The sequence below is a fragment of the Notechis scutatus genome, chromosome 3 (genome assembly GCF_049901735.1).
Source record: "Notechis scutatus isolate UNSWTSFEM ecotype Mainland chromosome 3, rNotScu1.2, whole genome shotgun sequence".
NCBI classification, from domain to species: Eukaryota; Metazoa; Chordata; class Lepidosauria; order Squamata; family Elapidae; genus Notechis; species Notechis scutatus.
The window spans coordinates 159,437,185-159,454,450 of NC_142011.1; the positions used below are offsets into that span (position 1 = coordinate 159,437,185).

Below are 17,266 nucleotides of genomic sequence, written 5' to 3' on the forward strand. Positions count from 1 at the left end.
GAAAGAAAAAGTAATTATGCACTATATTACAAAAGTCCAAAAGTTATATCCCATGTTTTCTATTTATGGGTATCCTAATTGACTGCTTATTTTCTATTTTAAAGGAAAAAGAGTTACAGAATACAAATCCTACAGAATATTATGCTTTTTTGCACTAGGAACAGTCTAACCTACTTACATATTGAACACTTCCTCCATTTAAGCTGACTTTATGAGTATCTATCATCAGGCCGGGTAATACGTCCATTATAATTAAATTACCATAGTTTTTAACTAAAATTTAGTTTCTGAACTAAAAAACAGAATGTTTCATTGTTTCTTTAGGGAAAATAATATGACGTGTAGTGTAGCCTTAAGCATGCTTAGTCAAAGTAAGTTCTGCCAAGTTGAAGGATGTTTAATTAAATATGCATTAGAGATTTTAAAAAATAAATAGAACATTCATGTGTGGTATTCCTGAGGTTCTTTATATATGTATGTAAACCTATATATCCATGAATATAGACAGAACAGAAACAGGAGAAAATTTTCACCGAACCAACTTGTGTACACTGAAAATGTATGTACTGTTTTAAATTTGGAGAATATATTCTGTGGATGATATTCCATCAAATTACATGTTGACCCTAAAATTGTTAATTAGTCATAAGGAAAATACAAATATAACTTTGCTCTAATCAACATTGCCTCTCTCTACAGATGAAGGAAGCATAGCAAAAGCATGCAGTCTATGGCTTTTGAGACTTATCTAGATTGTGGATTATGATCCTGAGATACAAGAGGAAGGGGCCTTAGAATAGAAGAGGCAACAACAGTCCTACATATCTCTTCCTTAAAGAAGCATTTGAGAATTTTTATGGATTTCATTTCTCTGAAACTCCATTTAGGATCTGAAGCCATTCCTTTTTTAGACTCTCTCATTTCCAAGAAAGTTTTGCTGTTGACAAAGTCCCAAAAAAAAGTTCCCTTTACCTAATTTCTTCGTTAGATTGTCCCATTTCCATACTGTTGACAAAGCCCCAAATCTTTTCTTTCCAATTTCTTTAGAAATATTCTTTCCAATACTCTTTTGTGTTGAAATGATAACAAAGATGCTACTTAATGAATACCCCTACAATATTAATTTGACCTTCACTGTTATTTTTCACACATTTATCATAAATGTGATAATTTTCGTATATTTACCATCTTTCTGCTGCTTTGGTTTTGTACTTTATATATTATATTGCTGAACTTCAAGTAAGTTGCATCCAATAATAATCAATAGCCCTAAAAAGTGCTGAATCTAGGTTATGCTCATTTTTGGTAATTCTTTCTTATGCTTTCCTCAGCTATCATGAAGAATCTGGAATCCAGCCATTGTGGGTGTTTTCTTCTGTAATAACAATATTAAAAGTTATGTTGTTCTAACACAGTTGTCATAAGACTAACAGCTGAAAAGAAGCATCTTTCTCTGAGGGCTTAATACTGTTTTGACTATGTTTCTGCTTTCGCTTTCCATATCCTAAAACCAAGCTAAACAACTGTTTTCATTTGCTGCAAAGATAAAGAAATTGGATACATCCTCTGAAATAGTATTTTGGGGTCTATTCTAATAATAAATGAGACCCAGTTTGGCATAATGGTTAAAGCATTAGACTAGAAAGCAGGAGATTTTGAATTTTAATCCTAGCTTTGTGATCTACTTAAAACCTAACCATGATAACTGAAAGCAGAGGTGGTATTCAGCAGGTTCTGACAGTTCTGGAGAATCATTAGCGGAAATTTTGAGTAGTTCAGAGAATAAACATCAGCTTCTTGCTTAAAGCTTGATTATTATATGCAAACATTTAGTTGAGATCACTAAAATGGAACTTTTTCCTCTGTTCCCAAGACTTGCCTTGTTTCTGATATAATACAGTAATATAAATGGGAGATTACCAGAGTATGGATCACAGTTTCTGATGAAGCACCTGAAGTGATCATTGAAGGAGAATTCTTTCTTCCCCACCACTTACCACTTCAGTACACCACAATATGAATTACAGACACAAGGGTCATTCCAAATCAGGTTAAAACCAGAGGTGGTATTCATCAGGTTCTGACCAGTTCTAAAGAACCGGTAGCGGAAATTTTGAGTAGTTCAGAGAACCGGCAAATACCACCTCTGATTGGAGATTTTACAGTATCCTTCCCTGCCATGCCCACCAAGCCATGCCCACAGAACCAGTAGTAAAAAAAAATTGAATCCCACCACCAGTTAAAACTCCCTTTCCTTGTGAAGGATTCTTGATTTCCAACTTACTTTTTAAAAATCAATCACACAACTGCTAGCTATTTACATTTTATATGACTTTTTTTTTTGAAAACAATTTTATTGATTTTCTACAAACAAACAAGACAAACAAAACATTAAAACATCAACTCTCTTATGTATGTACAGTGTGTCGGTTGGTTCATCAGTTTTGTGCATTCATTTCGTAGTCTCAATTACAGTTATATTACATAACAACTCATATTGTCAATCCAAACTTATATCCAAACCTAATATCGCTATTAATAAATCATTTGACTATACTTTTAATCATTCATGCTTTATGAGATAACAATACTTTAAACAGTTTATTCTGTAACAGATCATATAATCATACCAAATCTATCCTAAAAACACTTTATAGATATAATGTCAAACAACATAGTCATTTTATATGACTTTTAAGAAGGAATCAGTTTCCCAAATATAAGAGGGGAAGGAGGATGAATTGAATGTACAGATACAGATAATCAGAGTTGGAAGGGACCTTGTAGGTCATCTAGTCCAACCCCCCGCCCAAGCGGGAGACCCTACACCATTTCTGACAAATGGCAGTCCAATCTCTTCTTGAATGTCTCAACTGATGGCGCTCCCAAAACTTCCAAGGGCAAGCTGTTCCATTGGTTGATTGTTCTCACTGTCAGAAAGTTTCTCCTTGTTTCCAGGTTAAATCTCTCCTTGTTCAGTTTCCATCCATTATTCCTTGTCTGGCCTATAGGAGCTTTAGAAAATAGCTTGACCCCTTCCCCTCTGTGACAGCCCCTCAAATATTGGAAGACCGCTATCATGTCTCCTCTGGTCCTTCTCTTTATTAGACTAGCCAAGCCCAGTTCCTGCAATCGTTCGTTGTATGTTTTAGCCTCCAGTCCCCTAATCATCCTGGTTGTTCTTCTCTGTACTTTTTCTAGAGTCTCAACATCTTTTTTTATAATGTGGTGAACAAAACTGGATGCAGTACTCTAGGTGTGGTCTTACTAAGGCTTTTTAGAGTGGTATTAGTACTTCCCTTGATCTTGACTGTATCCCTCTGTTAATACAACTTAGGATTGCATTAGCTTTTTTGGTGGCTGCTGCACACTGCTGGCTCATATTTAGCTGTCCACAAAGACTCCAAGATCCCTCTCACAGTTACTGCTATTGAGCCTGGTTTCACCCTGTCTATATGTGCACTTTTGGTTTTTGTTGCCTAAGTGTAGGACTTTACTTTTCTCTACATTGAATTTCATTTTATTAGATATGGCCCAGTGTTCTAGTCTGTCAAGATCCATCTGGATCTTGAGCCTATCTTCTTGAGTGTTAGCTATTCCTGCCAGCTTAGTAACATCTGCAAATTTGGTAAGTTCCCCTTCTATTCCCTCATCTGTCGTTAATGAAGATATTGAAGAGTATTGGGCCTAAGACGGAACCTTGTGGCACCCCACTGCTTACTTCCCTCCATGTAGACTTAGACCCATTAAGGACTACTCGTTGAGTATGGTTTGTCAGCCAGTTGTGAGTCCATCTAGTGGTGGTGCTATCTATTCCACTTTTTTCTAGCTTACTAAGAAGTAGGTTGTGGTCTACTTTATCGAATGCCTTGCTGAAATCTAAATATATTATGTCCACAGTATTTTGCTGGTCTACTAATTTAGTCACTGTGTTGAAGAATGAAATAAGATTGGTTTGGCATGATCTGTTTTTAACAAACCCGTGCTGACTGCTAATTATTACTTTACTTGTTTCTAGATGTTGGCAGATCTGTTTTTTTATGTAATCGTAGAGTTTGCTGCAGAAATAGCCACTAGCAGAACCATGCTGAGAAAGTTGGGGGGGGGGGAGCAACAGAATTGGGTTTTAGTTTAAAATCCATTTCAACTTATCAGTTGTCACTCAGTTCCTGTCTACAAATAATCTATTATTGACAATACTATTTCTTATAGTCTCTTAAGACCTGTGGGTTCAGATCCCAATTTCACTTTGAAAAGAGACAGGTTAATACTGATTAACGCCCATTATCTTTTTCTGCCCATACAACCATTCAACCTTACCTAAAAACAGATGAACTGATTAAATCCACACAGAAGTGTTGTAATGTGTTATCACTTTCCTGGTAACAAAGAGGGGAGTAGGAGTTTGAATATACGAGTTTTTTTTTTTAAAAAAAACTACTGAATATTAAATTGTAATGTAATCCATTTTTCCTCTTAGCAATAACTTCTAAAATTTCAGGTGGCATCAAATGCTAAGTAGGTTTTCACGTTCTCCATCTGTTCCTTTTACACAAAGCATTTATACAGAGGAAATATAAGCTCTGACCATGTAATTCCCACTGATAAGATGAATGACAATCTTTTGTAAAAAAAGTACAACAGACAGTCAATTGATACATAATGTAAGTATCATATAAAAAGAAATAAAAGCACTACACAGAGCCCAACCACATGCAGAAAATGAGAACAATTTTAATTAGAAGTGTGCCAGTTTGGTTTAATTGTTAAGGCACTAGGCTAGAAAGTAGGAGACCGTGAGTTCAAGTTCTGCCTTAGCCATGAAAGCCAGCTGGGTGACCTTGGACTAATCATTCTCTCTCAGCCCAACCCATCTCTCACAAGGTTGTTGTTGTAGGGAAAATAGGAGGAAGATGTGTTGGATATGTTCCCCACCTTGAGTTATTTATAAAAACAATAAAAGTGGGATAAATAATAATTAAAATAAATTGATATATCACCTTACTGAATATTGGTTCCTAACCACATTTCACTAGCTGCTTAATTATAAATCTCATTAAGATATTCAAAACGAAAAGAAACTACCATTTTCTAAAGACAGTTACACTCCTAGGATTATTCTAATTGTCACTCAAACTTTGGAATTCCCGATTAACAGGACAAACCCACTGTGGCGGCAAGATCATTGGGAAATTTTATAGAACTAGGTAATCATGTGTTTTAAATATATTTCAAATGTTCCATGGATATGATGTTGATTATACAGGTGAAACTCAAAAAATTAGAATATGGTGCAAAAGTTCATTTATTTCAGTAATGCAACTTAAAAGGTGAAACTAATATATGAGATAGACTCATTACATGCAAAGCAAGATAGTTCAAGCCATGATTTGTCATAATTGAGATGATTATGGCTTACAGCTCATGAAAACCCCAAATCCACAATCTCAGAAAATTAGAATATTACATGCAATCAATAAAACAAGGATTGTACATAGAACAATATCGAACCTCTGAAAAGTATAAGCATGCATATATACTCAGTACTTGGTTTGGGCCCCTTCTGCAGTAATTACTGCCTCAATGCGGTGTGGCATGGAAGCTACCAGCCTGTGGCACTGCTGAGGTATTATGGAAGACCAGGATGCTTCAATAGCAACCTTCAGCTCTTCTGCATTGTTCAGTCTCATGTCTCTCATCTTTCTCTTGGCAATGCCCCATAGATTCTCTATGGCAGGGGTCCCCAACCACCGGGCCGCGGACCGGTACCGGTCCGTGGATCATTTTGTACCGGGCCGCAAAGAAAATAAAAATAAAAAATAAAATAAAAATGGCGGCTTTCTTCGCCTTTGGTGAATGCTGCTGGGATCAGGGATCAAGGACACAAATGAAAGAAGGGGAGGGAGGAAGCAACCAAAGCCTGTCCTACTCTCTGGCTCAGTGGCTTCTGTTTCCTCCCGCCTCGTTCCTCTCTCAGTCGCTCTCTCGCTCCTCCACCAGCCCAGGAAGAAACTGCTTCAAAGAAGCCGGCAGGGTGGCTTTTCCTGTCGGCGCAGCTCCTCCGAGCGCCCGTTCACCCCCACCTCACGCCGCAGTTCAATCCAGTGCTCCGTTCTGCCTGCCTGCCTTCGTTTCTGGTGGTTTCGGAGCAGCTTGCTGAGAAAAGAGGCGAATAGTTATTATTCTCAGCGAAGCTGCTCCGAAACCACCAGAAACGAAGGCAGGCAGGCAAACGGAGGATGGATTGAACGCTCGCGGGGTGGGGTGAATGGGCGCTGAGGAGCTGCGCCTGAAACCACCAGAAACGAAGGCAGGCAGGCAGAACAGAGCACTGGATTGAACCGCTGGTGGCGGGGTGGGGGTGAACGGGCGCTTCGGAGGAGCTGCACCGACAGGAAAAGCCACCCTGCCGGCTTCTTTGAAGCAGTTTCTTCCTGGGCTGGTGGAGGAGCGAGAGAGCGACTGAGAGAGGAACGAGGCAGACACCTGAGGGATGAGGCTGAGGGAGGGAGGGAGACACCTGAGGGATGAGGCTGAGGGAGGCAGGGTCGAGAGGCGGGCTTCTCAGCCGTCCTGCAGGGACTTGTCCTGAGCCGCGGAGACAGCCGTGGGCCGCCACCGCCCAGCGCTCAGTTTTGAAGGCGCTCCTCAGCCCGGCGCAGTTGCTGAATCTGCAGCTGAAACCCTCCGTTTTAAATGTCCCAATAGAAGAGAATATCTGTCGCTCAGGGTTGCAATGAGGAGGCATTGGCGCTCCCTGAACTTGGTGGTTTGCTGGCAGACGTTTTATTACCCGACTAGGTAACAACATCAGATGTTACCTAGTCAAGTAATGAAACGTCTGCAAGCAAAACCACCAAACTCGACTCCTCCCCCCGGTCCTTGAAAAAGTGTTTCTGCGTGAAACTGGTCCCTGGTACAAAAAGGTTGGGGACCACTGCTCTATGGGGTTCAGGTCAGGCGAGTATGCTGGCCAATCAAGCACAGTAATCCCACGGTCATTAAACCAGGTTTTGATGCTTTTGGCAGTGTGGGCAGGTGCCATGTCCTGCTGGAAAATGAAGTCAGCATCCCCATAAAGCTTGTCTGTGGAAGGAAGCATGAAGTGCACTAAAATCTCCTGGTGGATGGCTGTGTTGACCCTGGACTTAATGAAGCACAGTGGACTAACAACAGCAGATGACATGGCTCCCCAAATCAACACAGACTATGGAAACTACACATTGGACTTCAAGCATCTTGCAGTGTGGGCCTCTCCATTCTTCCTCCAGACTCTGGGTCCTTGGTTTCCAAATGAGATGCAAAAGTTGCTCTCATCAGAAAAGAGGACTTTGGACCACTGAGCAACAGACCAGGTCTGTTTTTCTTTAGCCTAGGTAAGACGCTTCTGACGTTGTGTTGTTGTTCAGGAGCGGCTTGACAAGAGGAATATGACATTTGAAGCCCATGTCCAGGATCCATCTATGTGTGGTGGCTCTTGATGCACTGACTCCGGCCTCAGTCCACTCCTTGCGAAAGTCCCCAACACTTTTGAATGGCCTTTTCCTGACAATTCTCTTCAGGCTGCGGTCATCCCTGCTGCTTGTGAACCTTTTTCTTCCACACTTCTCCCTTCCACATAATTTTCTATTAATGTGCTTTGATACAGCACTTTTGGAACATCCAACTTCTTTTGCAATTACCTTTTGAGGCTTTCCCTCCTTATGGAGGGTGTCAGTGATGGTTTTCTGCACAACTGTCAGGTCAGCGGTCTTTCCCATGATTGTGATTCCTACTGAACAAGACTGAGAGACCATTTAAAGGCTCAGGAATCCTTTGCAGGTGTTATGGCTTAATTAGCTGATTAGAGTGGGACACTTTGAGCCTAGAATATTGAACCTTTTCACAATATTCTAATTTTCTGAGATTGTGGATTTGGGGTTTTTATGAGCTGTAAGCCATAATCATCTCAATTATGACAAATCACAGCTTGAACTATCTTGCTTTGCATGTAATGAGTCTATCTCATATATTAGGTTCACCTTTTAAGCTGCATTACTGAAATAAATGAAGTTTTGCACGATATTCTAATTTTTCGAGTTTCACCTGTATGTCTGATATTACAATGCAATGTCAAACTGGAGAATATTATGTATGTATGTATGTATGTATGTATGTATGTATGTATGTATGTATGTATTCAAAAGGCAGCTATACCTTCCAATTTGTAACAACAGTCCGACAACAGTGTATTTCCATCCATTTATTTTAAGGGTACCCAAGAGTTGTTTGACCATCTGCATTTTTTACTTTTTTAATATATTTTTCTTCCTGAAGTACAAAAACTGAGGTAGCACTATTGACTTAGTTATTAAGGCCAGTGAGTCTGATGTAGTGGTAAAGGGCTGGCCTATAAACCCGGGGACTGTAAATTCTAGTCCCACCTTAGAAGATGAAAGCTGGCTGAGTGACTTTGGGTTAGTCACTCTCTCTCAGCCCAAATCACCTCATAGGATTGTTGTCATGGGGAGAAAATGAGAGAGAAAAAAATGTATGTTCACCATGAACATACATTTTTTTTCTCCCATATTATTATAAAGTAATAAAGGCACAATAAAAAAAATGAATAATAAATGCTTTTTTTTCTTCAGCTGATGAGTTTATTACTTAGCAGTAAAAAAAAAACATATTGTTAAAAAAACAATTATCCAAAGAGCTTTGGAATGGTACAATAAGGATGTATAGGCAGATATTTTTCTAATAAATTATCTTAACCAACATTAAAATTTGCTTTTATTCTGCCCTTGTATATAGTGATTTTGAATGGATATGTTTTGGTAAAAGATTTAGTGCCACACTTTTAGCACATGACATTGAAAGTCACTGAAATGCATGTACAATGAGATATTATAATACTATTTCACCAAAAATGTATATTTTTTTTAACTGGAATCTCTCTTTTTCTGTGTTAAAACTATTAGCAAAGTATAAGCTAAACACATAAAGAGTAAACATTTAATCACAAATGTATACATAGTCCTTATTCGTTTTATTTTCTTTCCAAAAGGTACACATCATTTAAAACTTTTTGATCTCTTAAGCTTAAAATACACCAAATTCAGTTAATCCAACTTAGAATCCTGGTTTAGGAAAGTGGATTTGGAGATGCAGCTACACCTAGTGATCAGCAGTAGATCACAGCAAACAAAATCTTGTCACTGAAATATTTTATTCCTTTGACATACAAACTTAGATAAGAAAAACACATGTAAAAGGAAATTGGGAAGAACACAAAATTTACCAATAAGATTCAGAATAATATGTTGGCATTATTTACTAAAGCAAAACTGTACTGAGAAACTGCTATTGAGTAGTACACATTGAAAAGTTGTATAATGTATCCTTTATTGTTTTTATTTTATGTCATTTGTGGGCAAAGTAGTTATATACAGAAATGTAGTAATGTTTAAGTTATTTTAATTACGATTGTGCCAGAAATCCATTGATAATTTAAATTTAAATAAATTACTAAATAACTTATTTAAGTCTACTGAAATTTGTCCAGGAAGATTGTGCCTGTTCTTATTTTATGTTTTCCTGTTTTCATTCAGCCCGAGTTACCTAAAGTTCTTCGACATATGGCACTGGGAGCCTTCCTTTAAGAAACTCCTGTTCAGCTTTCCACAATGTGACAATTTCCAGATGTGTTGGGTATGCATTTTCCACAATTCCCAGTAAGCATGACTCGTGATGCCAGAAATTGCCATTCCAATACATTTGAAGTATACAAAGTTGCTGAACACTGCTTAAATCCAACTTAACTTTGTAGAAATTGTAAACACTTAGTTAACATTCTCATTCTTATTTTTTTTAATATAGCCTTTTAAATGGAAATGACATGACTACAAGTATGATAGAATAGGTTAATTAAATAAAAATTTAATGTTCAACTAATAATGGTCTGTGCAGAGATATGGCCAAATGCTGAATACTGATCAAGAATGCAGCAGTTTCTTTCAAGGAACTGCAGCATCTGATTTGCTTGAAGGTCAGTTATTTTGGCAAGTTTGTTAGTTTATCTCAGTTCAGTTCCCAATGGGAAAGTCATCTGTACACACATCGCAAGTGGCTGGAACATTTTCTCAGACAAACAATACACAAAGTATTTTGTATTCTTTCTATTCTCAATTATTACATGATTCTAGAAGCTGAGTATACAAATAAGTACATGTTCTATAACTATTGTATTTTCGCACTATAAGATAAACTTTCCCCCCAACCCCCCAAGTGGGTGGAAATGTCTGTGCAACATTCGCTCTTATAAAGCAAATGTTGCCAAAGCCACGGCCACCCGCCAGCCCCCAACCCATCAGCCTCTGCCTCCCAGCAATTTGCCTCCTTGCAACAAACAGCAAACAGCCTGGTCAGCTTCAGCACAGCCTGACTTAGCCCAAGCAGCTGATTGGCGGTTGGAATGGCCTCCTGGAATACCACCAATCAGCTGTTTCAGGCTTCAAGGATCACCGCCACAGATCGCTGTCGCTGCCGATCACCACCTCCGCACACCCCATTTTCAGCCTCCACATGCCTCATTTTTGGTCTCTGTACATTCCATTTTTTGGCCTCCACACATCCCATTTTCAGCCCAATCCCTGCCACCTGGAACAGGCCTAAAACAGGATGTGTGGAGGCTGAAAATGGGATGTTCAGAGGCCAAAAATGGGGCGTGCAGAGGTGGCAATGATCGGCGGCAGCGATCCCACAGCCTGAACAGCTGATCAGCAGTATTCTGGGAGGCCAATCCAACTACCAATCAGCTGCTCATGCTAAATCAGGCTGTGCTGAAGCTGACCAGGCTGTTTGCTGTTTGCTGCAAGGAGGCAAATTGCTGAGAGGCAGAGGCAGATTTTTTTTTCTTGTTTTCCTCCCCAAAAGCTAGGTGCGTCTTATAGTCTGAAGCATCTTACAGTGCAAAAAATATGGTATGTAGTAAACTTAGACTTTCCAGTTGTCATTCTAAAAGATGACATCAACAGGTAATGCTTTAAAAAAATAAATGCTGTAATTTTTTTACACACAATCTGATAGCTAAACTGTGAGACCAAAGATGCATTATAGGAATTCTTCAGTGTATTACATCCTTGTAATAGACTATAGGGTATATTTCTCTCTCTTCTATTTTATCTTAATAACAGTGCCATTTTAGTTAGTGACTGAAGAGAAAACTTTAATTTTTTAATAAGTAACACAAGACAAGTCTGATATAGTTTCCACATTAGCACCATCACCTAACAACAGTCATGGGCAAGAAACAAAATATTAAGAAAACAAAAAGTTGGTTGAAACTCATATCACTAGAATTCTACATCTAGGGCAAAGTGAAAACAGAAAATTCCTGTGGCTACATAAAAATAAAGGTAAATCTATAATTGCCATTTTTAGGATTTGCAGCAGCATAATGCCCACAGAGGACTTGGATCTTAGTTTCTCACACCACTTAGAAACAATCACAAAAGAAACTGTTGGAAGTATGTTGCAAACCTATGCGGACCATGGCAAATCTCATGCTATGGATGAAATATTATATTATTCTAAATTGTAACACATATGATCTAACTTTCCTCTTGGACATCAAGGCAGTTTTTATGGTGATCTCTCTTCATGTTGTCTCACTTCATGTTGTCTCATAACAAGAACACTTTGAGGTAGGTCGGACTAAAAGAGAATGACTGATCCAAAGTAATCTAATAAGTTTACATGGAATGAATGGACTTGTACTAGGGTCTTCCAGGTTCTAGTTATCCCTTAACTGTTAGTACTCTATAGCTATGGGATAACCATTGGTCTACAACATGCTTTCCTGTGAGGTCACTTGACCAATCCAATAGTTAAATTATTAGCCATACATAGAGAAATAAATTGCCATGTACAGATGCATAGCAGATATAGGAAATTATTTTCTCAACACAGTTTAAGCTGAGGGTAGTATACATCACTTAGACTACATCCTCAATATATTAGTCCAAATCTCTTGTAGTGCCTAGGGTCTGTTGTCTGAATGTTATATTTTAATAAGAGTCTATATGCTTCAATCCAAATACACACACACACACACACACACACACACACAGGGCAGCACTATTTAATGAAAATGTCTAACATACAGAAACAAATTTCATTGGGATAAAGCTGATATTCCATAAACTTTGATACAGATGGCATTATTTTGGTTATCTCCCATGTTACAGATATGCCCATAGAGCTTTTGTAACAGCTGTCATGTGTCATAATTCTGCCATTTTTGATCCAATAAAACTTCTGAATTTGACAATCAAGTTAACTTATATTTAACCCAAAAGTAGGACTGCAGGATCAGAATTTTTATACACATCAATGTACTCCATTTAACAACTAATCATGGATAACATCAATAAAATATTTTAATAACTATAGCTTGGCTGTTGCAAGTATTTATTTAACAATATTACAATATTGCTCTTAATATATTTACTGAAGCTATTAACATGACTAGTATGACTCTGAAATGCTTATTTATTCAATAACGACTACTTCCTTACAGATATTGCTTTGTAATGTAGACTTTACACTACTTTTCAGTTTAAAACAAAATAACAGAAATAAATGAATATACCTTGTAAAAAATTAAAGCCATTACAGGTAATTAATTAAGGCCTTAAACTGTTTCCTCATTACTTTTTTTAACCTTTCACATTATTTCAAATGTATTAGTAGAAGCCCATAAATACATCATTAAACAAAAATAAAAATTCAGTTCTGCTGCTGTGGCAGCAAACATAGCAAAATTTCCTGCTTACAGCACAATTAGAATGTGAGCATGCGACCCAAACTCTTTTGAATAAATGGCTTCAGGACTGAAGCATTACTTGTTTGCCACTTCTAAAGTAATTGTGCAGTCAAGTAACAGGCTGTTCTGCTTCTTGTACAAGCATATTTTATAACAAGAAGCACCAAGCTTCTAAATACTATTTGGTAAGTTGATTTTAAAAAAAAAGTATTTTATAAATATATCTGATTTTTAAATTCCATCGCACTTCTCTTGATATTCCATGATTATGAGAAATCATCATGAGACTCTCTTCTGTGGGGCATAGCTAACCTATTGCACAAACAAACTACAAAAGTGCATGCTAGAAATATTTGATTTTCAGAAATTATTCAATAGTCATTTTTCAATAATTAATATAAAGTACATTTGCATAAAGTTATACAAACCTATTTGGACAGGTTAGCCAATTAACTATATTGAAATTCCATAGACATCTAAAGTCATATAAAGAAATAAAACTCATTTTTCAGATGAAAATATAAAATGTTTTTCAATAGTCTGAAAGCGCTAGCTTTTACAAAATCTTGGACTTTGCAATCAATTCTCATTACTATCTTAAATATCAGGGACTTGAATACAAAATTTGTCAATGAATAATTTCACATAAAAAACTCCATGCTTTTATTATTGATGTTTTTCAAGAATTTCTTGAAAGTTTAGAAACAGAAACTTAAACCAGTCTTTTTACCATATAGATTTTTTCCCCCGATCACAATTTCCCTTTAAGAGTTGTACGATACAGGTTAATGGATATAATAATGAGAATTCTAATTGTCAATATACAGTATGAAAAAGAAAATTAAACATATTTAAAATCCCTTTTATGGTTTTAAAACTGCATTATTTGAATATCAAAATGCACAATACTTTTAAAGGGATATAATTACCTACATGTCTTGTGCAGAAGTTCTCCCTAAAATTCAACATTCTACTTAATTCTCTTGATGGTCAAGTATTACCACAAAAGATTTAATTCCACAATGAATGTATTTATCCAAAGTATTATTTTATTACCTTACATTTTAAGTAAGTTAGAGCAAACAGTCAATAGTGATATATCTGGTACCTTCTATTTTGTAGATAGATTTACCCAGATAGTTGTAGGAATAACCAACCTAGCATAGAACTGTCTACTTCCAACACATGTAATTGGTTCAAAAGTCATGAACTTGCAAAAATATCTGTATTCTCACCTCATACGTAAATCAGTTTATACCATATCAAGCACTAAAGAGATGTACTAAAACAATATTATTAAAGTAAGGACAGCAGTATTATTGGTTGGCCCTTGCACATATTTCTGAACATCCAACAGAAATAATCATTTTTCTCAACAGTTTTGATAGACCGTCAAGAAAATTATATAGCTAGGCAGTGAGGTATGGCTATATCTGAATAACGCAAGAGCTAATTAAAGCACGGATTTGAAGACTTCCAGTAATAGAAACACTGAACGTAATTCACAGCTATGCATAAGATCCCTCAAACCGCAGAGGGAACTAGGGGGAGCTTTCCTCAATTCTATTTTTCTTACAGAGGCAAACTCTGGAACACTTTTTGCACCAATGAACCTCCTGACAAGTACAGAGGAAGAAAAAAATGTTGAGGAACCAGAGTCTTGAATTTAGAATATCTCGTTAAATTAGAATACTTCAACAGAAATAAGTGCGCATTTTTAAAACCCAACATTTAGTCCCAGGAAGACCAAGTTAGTGCACAAAGCAGCAAACTCTCTGCAATAGAGGCTTAGAGTCCTAGTCCTTAAAGTCCTAGTCCTACTTCCGCTCCTGATCAAAGAACACACAACATGGAACCCAGATGTCTTCAATTTTTGCCATAGGTTTTTACAGTTCAAGCTTTGTGTGGAAAGCAAAACAGTCTGAGGTTACTCATTCCTTCCAGCTATGTCTTGTTTCGCAACCCAGTAAAACAGGCCAAAATTAGGAGGTTGTGCACTACAAATATATACACATGTCATTTAACTTTGTTGCTTTGCTATACATAGTGGAGGAAGAGATCCAGGGCAGAGAAGGCAGAACAGAGGGAGGTTGCTAAAATAAAAAGCTGCCAGGTTGATTTTATTTACAAGAAAAAGTTCTGCCTTGATCCAATATTGCTACCATCAATCTGTAGGTGCTAAATCCTTGTAGAAGGGAAGGGAAAGAAACAAAGCACACATGCCGCCCTCCTTTTTGTTGTCCACAGGTTGTCACAAACGTCAACTTCTAGAGGAGCCAATTTTGCCTCCACAAACGGTCCTTATCAACTTCTAGGAGAGCCACAGTTGCTTTCGAAGTGTATAAGCGCACCAACGTGTCTCCCGTCCCTGTCCTATTGTTTCTTTTATTTTTCTTATATGTATCCATGCATTCATAACTATGTTTTTACTTATACCGATTAACTTGAAACCAAACCAAACAAAATAAACAAATAAAAATAAACTTCGGAGGTGCGTCCCTTTCTGCATCTCCAGCCACGTTATTAATTGCTGTCAAAAGGGCTTGAACACACACACGCGTCTGTGCAAGCTGGCCAGGTCCAGCGGGGCGCCTCGATGCTTTCCGAGCAACGGAGCCTTTCCCGCTGCACCGCCGGTCGCTCGCCAGGAGCCCACCGCGCAGAGAGCGTGCAGTGGTAAATAAAAGGTCCATCTCATCTCCTCGCCAGCCCCTGGCCGGACGGAGCGTCCCGAAAAGAAAAGGAATTCGGAATTGGTCAAGCTCCCTTGCTACCGCCCTGAAGCCCCTGGCCGCCAGCCCAAAGTTTTTAAAGCTCTGGCTTTAAAACCGCCCTTCCAAGCTCGCCTCCGGATCTGAGAAGGATTCGCCTCTCCGAGGCTCGGCTCAAACGTGCCAGACGCGAGATCCAAGCCTCTCCCCTCTTCCTTTTGCACTTTTGCACTTTTGCACCAGGCAGCCAGACTTCACGGGCTCCCCTCCCGCCGCGCCTGGAACTTCCCTGCTCGCTTCCAGGCGTCTCTCGCCTTTCCTTCTCCCCCCCCCCCCAGGCTATTCCCCCCTCCCCAATGCTGGAGCCTCTCCAGAGGTCACACCCCAACGAGGGAAAACACCATTTCCAATCCCCGACGGTAGCCCACCCGTGAGAGGCTCCCCATCCATACACCTTGCTCCAGGAAGCCAGGCTTCGGGTTTTTTTTGGTTTGGTTTGGTTTGGTTTTTTTTGCTCGCCCGGGAAGGGAGAACGGGGGCTGGGGGAGGCTGGGGGTGCCTTACCTGTGACCGTCTCTGCTCTCGTTGCCAGGAAAAGTCCAGCCAAAGTCAGGAGGCAAGTTTCAACTTTCCCCATATTTCCTCTCCTCGTCGAAAGAGCTCTCTCCGGCCCTCCCAGCTCGGGGGAGAGGCTAGAAGAGGCGCCACAGCCGCCTCCGTGGCCCCTTCTGGACGGCGCCCGCCTTTCGCAGAGGGGGCTGCAAAGAGCCGCTCCGTTCACCCCTCGCGGCGTCGCCGAACAGTCCCGCCGCCGGCTGGGCAACTCCACTTCAGCCCGCGCTTCCTGTTGCGCCGCTCCAGAGCCCGGCAGCCTCTCAGCCAAGCGCGCCGCGTCGTCTTCGCAACCCGACTCGTTTCTCGCCGCTCTCGAGTCCCCCGCACTGACTCGCGGTCCCCCCGGCAGGCAGGCGAGCAGGCAGCGGAGAGCAAGCTTCGCCAAGTCACGCCCAGCCGCCGACAGCGCCGCCTTCCCCCGCTAGAGGGCGAGTGGCGGCGACAGAAGCAGGCAAACACCCCCCACCCACCCACCCCCGACAGCCGCCGGCCTGGCTGGCGACTCGGGTCAAAAAAAAAAAAGACACGCTGCTCTTTCTCCGCGGCGGAAGGCGGCAAGAGCTACCGTAACGGGACGGGCGTGCTCGCCAAATGCCGCTCCCCTCCGCAGAGACCTCGGTATAAGAAGAGCGGACTCAAGCAAGAAAACTGCGAGCGAGGTGGGGGGAGAAAAGGCGATGAAATATGAACTGCCCAGAGAAATAGCAGGAAAGAGGGAGTCCCGTGCCTAGAATAAAACTATGGCAAGTTTGTGTTGTGCCGCAGCGTTAGCCGGACAGATCAGTCAGTCATAGTTTTCCTACCTTAGAGACAAAACCTGAAATTATTTCAAGACTTCACTTTGAGGGGGGGCTGGTGCAACCTCACGTCACCGTTAACCTTTTTACCGTTGCAATTGTTTTCAGAGACTTGAAAATGCAAACAAACAAAATGATTCGGTCTCTTTTAAAACGAATCCCGGGAAGCTGAAGATGGTGGGAATACCTCAATACAGGACTTGGAACAGCTGTGTTAACACTGTGGTTGTAGCAGGCCCTTTTGTGGCCTTCTTTAAAAGGAAAACCGTTCCGTGTGCAAGCTCAGAATATGTCTTGTGGGTCCATATTTTTGTTTAAAGCAGCAGCTTTCTCTTGAA

The 17,266-nt window shown here is 39.8% G+C and overlaps 1 protein-coding gene across 21 annotated transcripts in view; it reads right to left on the reverse strand.

Annotated features, from left to right (window-relative positions):
- The window catches only part of PTPRM (protein tyrosine phosphatase receptor type M), a 483,430-nt gene extending 466,703 nt beyond the window's left edge, over positions 1-16,727 (reverse strand). For all 21 annotated transcript variants that reach the window (XM_087961551.1, XM_026671911.2, XM_087961547.1 and 18 more), the window contains exon 1: positions 16,081-16,727. In XM_087961551.1, coding sequence (XP_087817677.1) covers positions 16,081-16,153 — 73 coding nt within the window. In that variant the 5' untranslated portion in view covers positions 16,154-16,727. The remainder of the gene's footprint in view (positions 1-16,080) is intronic.
- Positions 16,728-17,266: the final 539 nt, after the last annotated feature.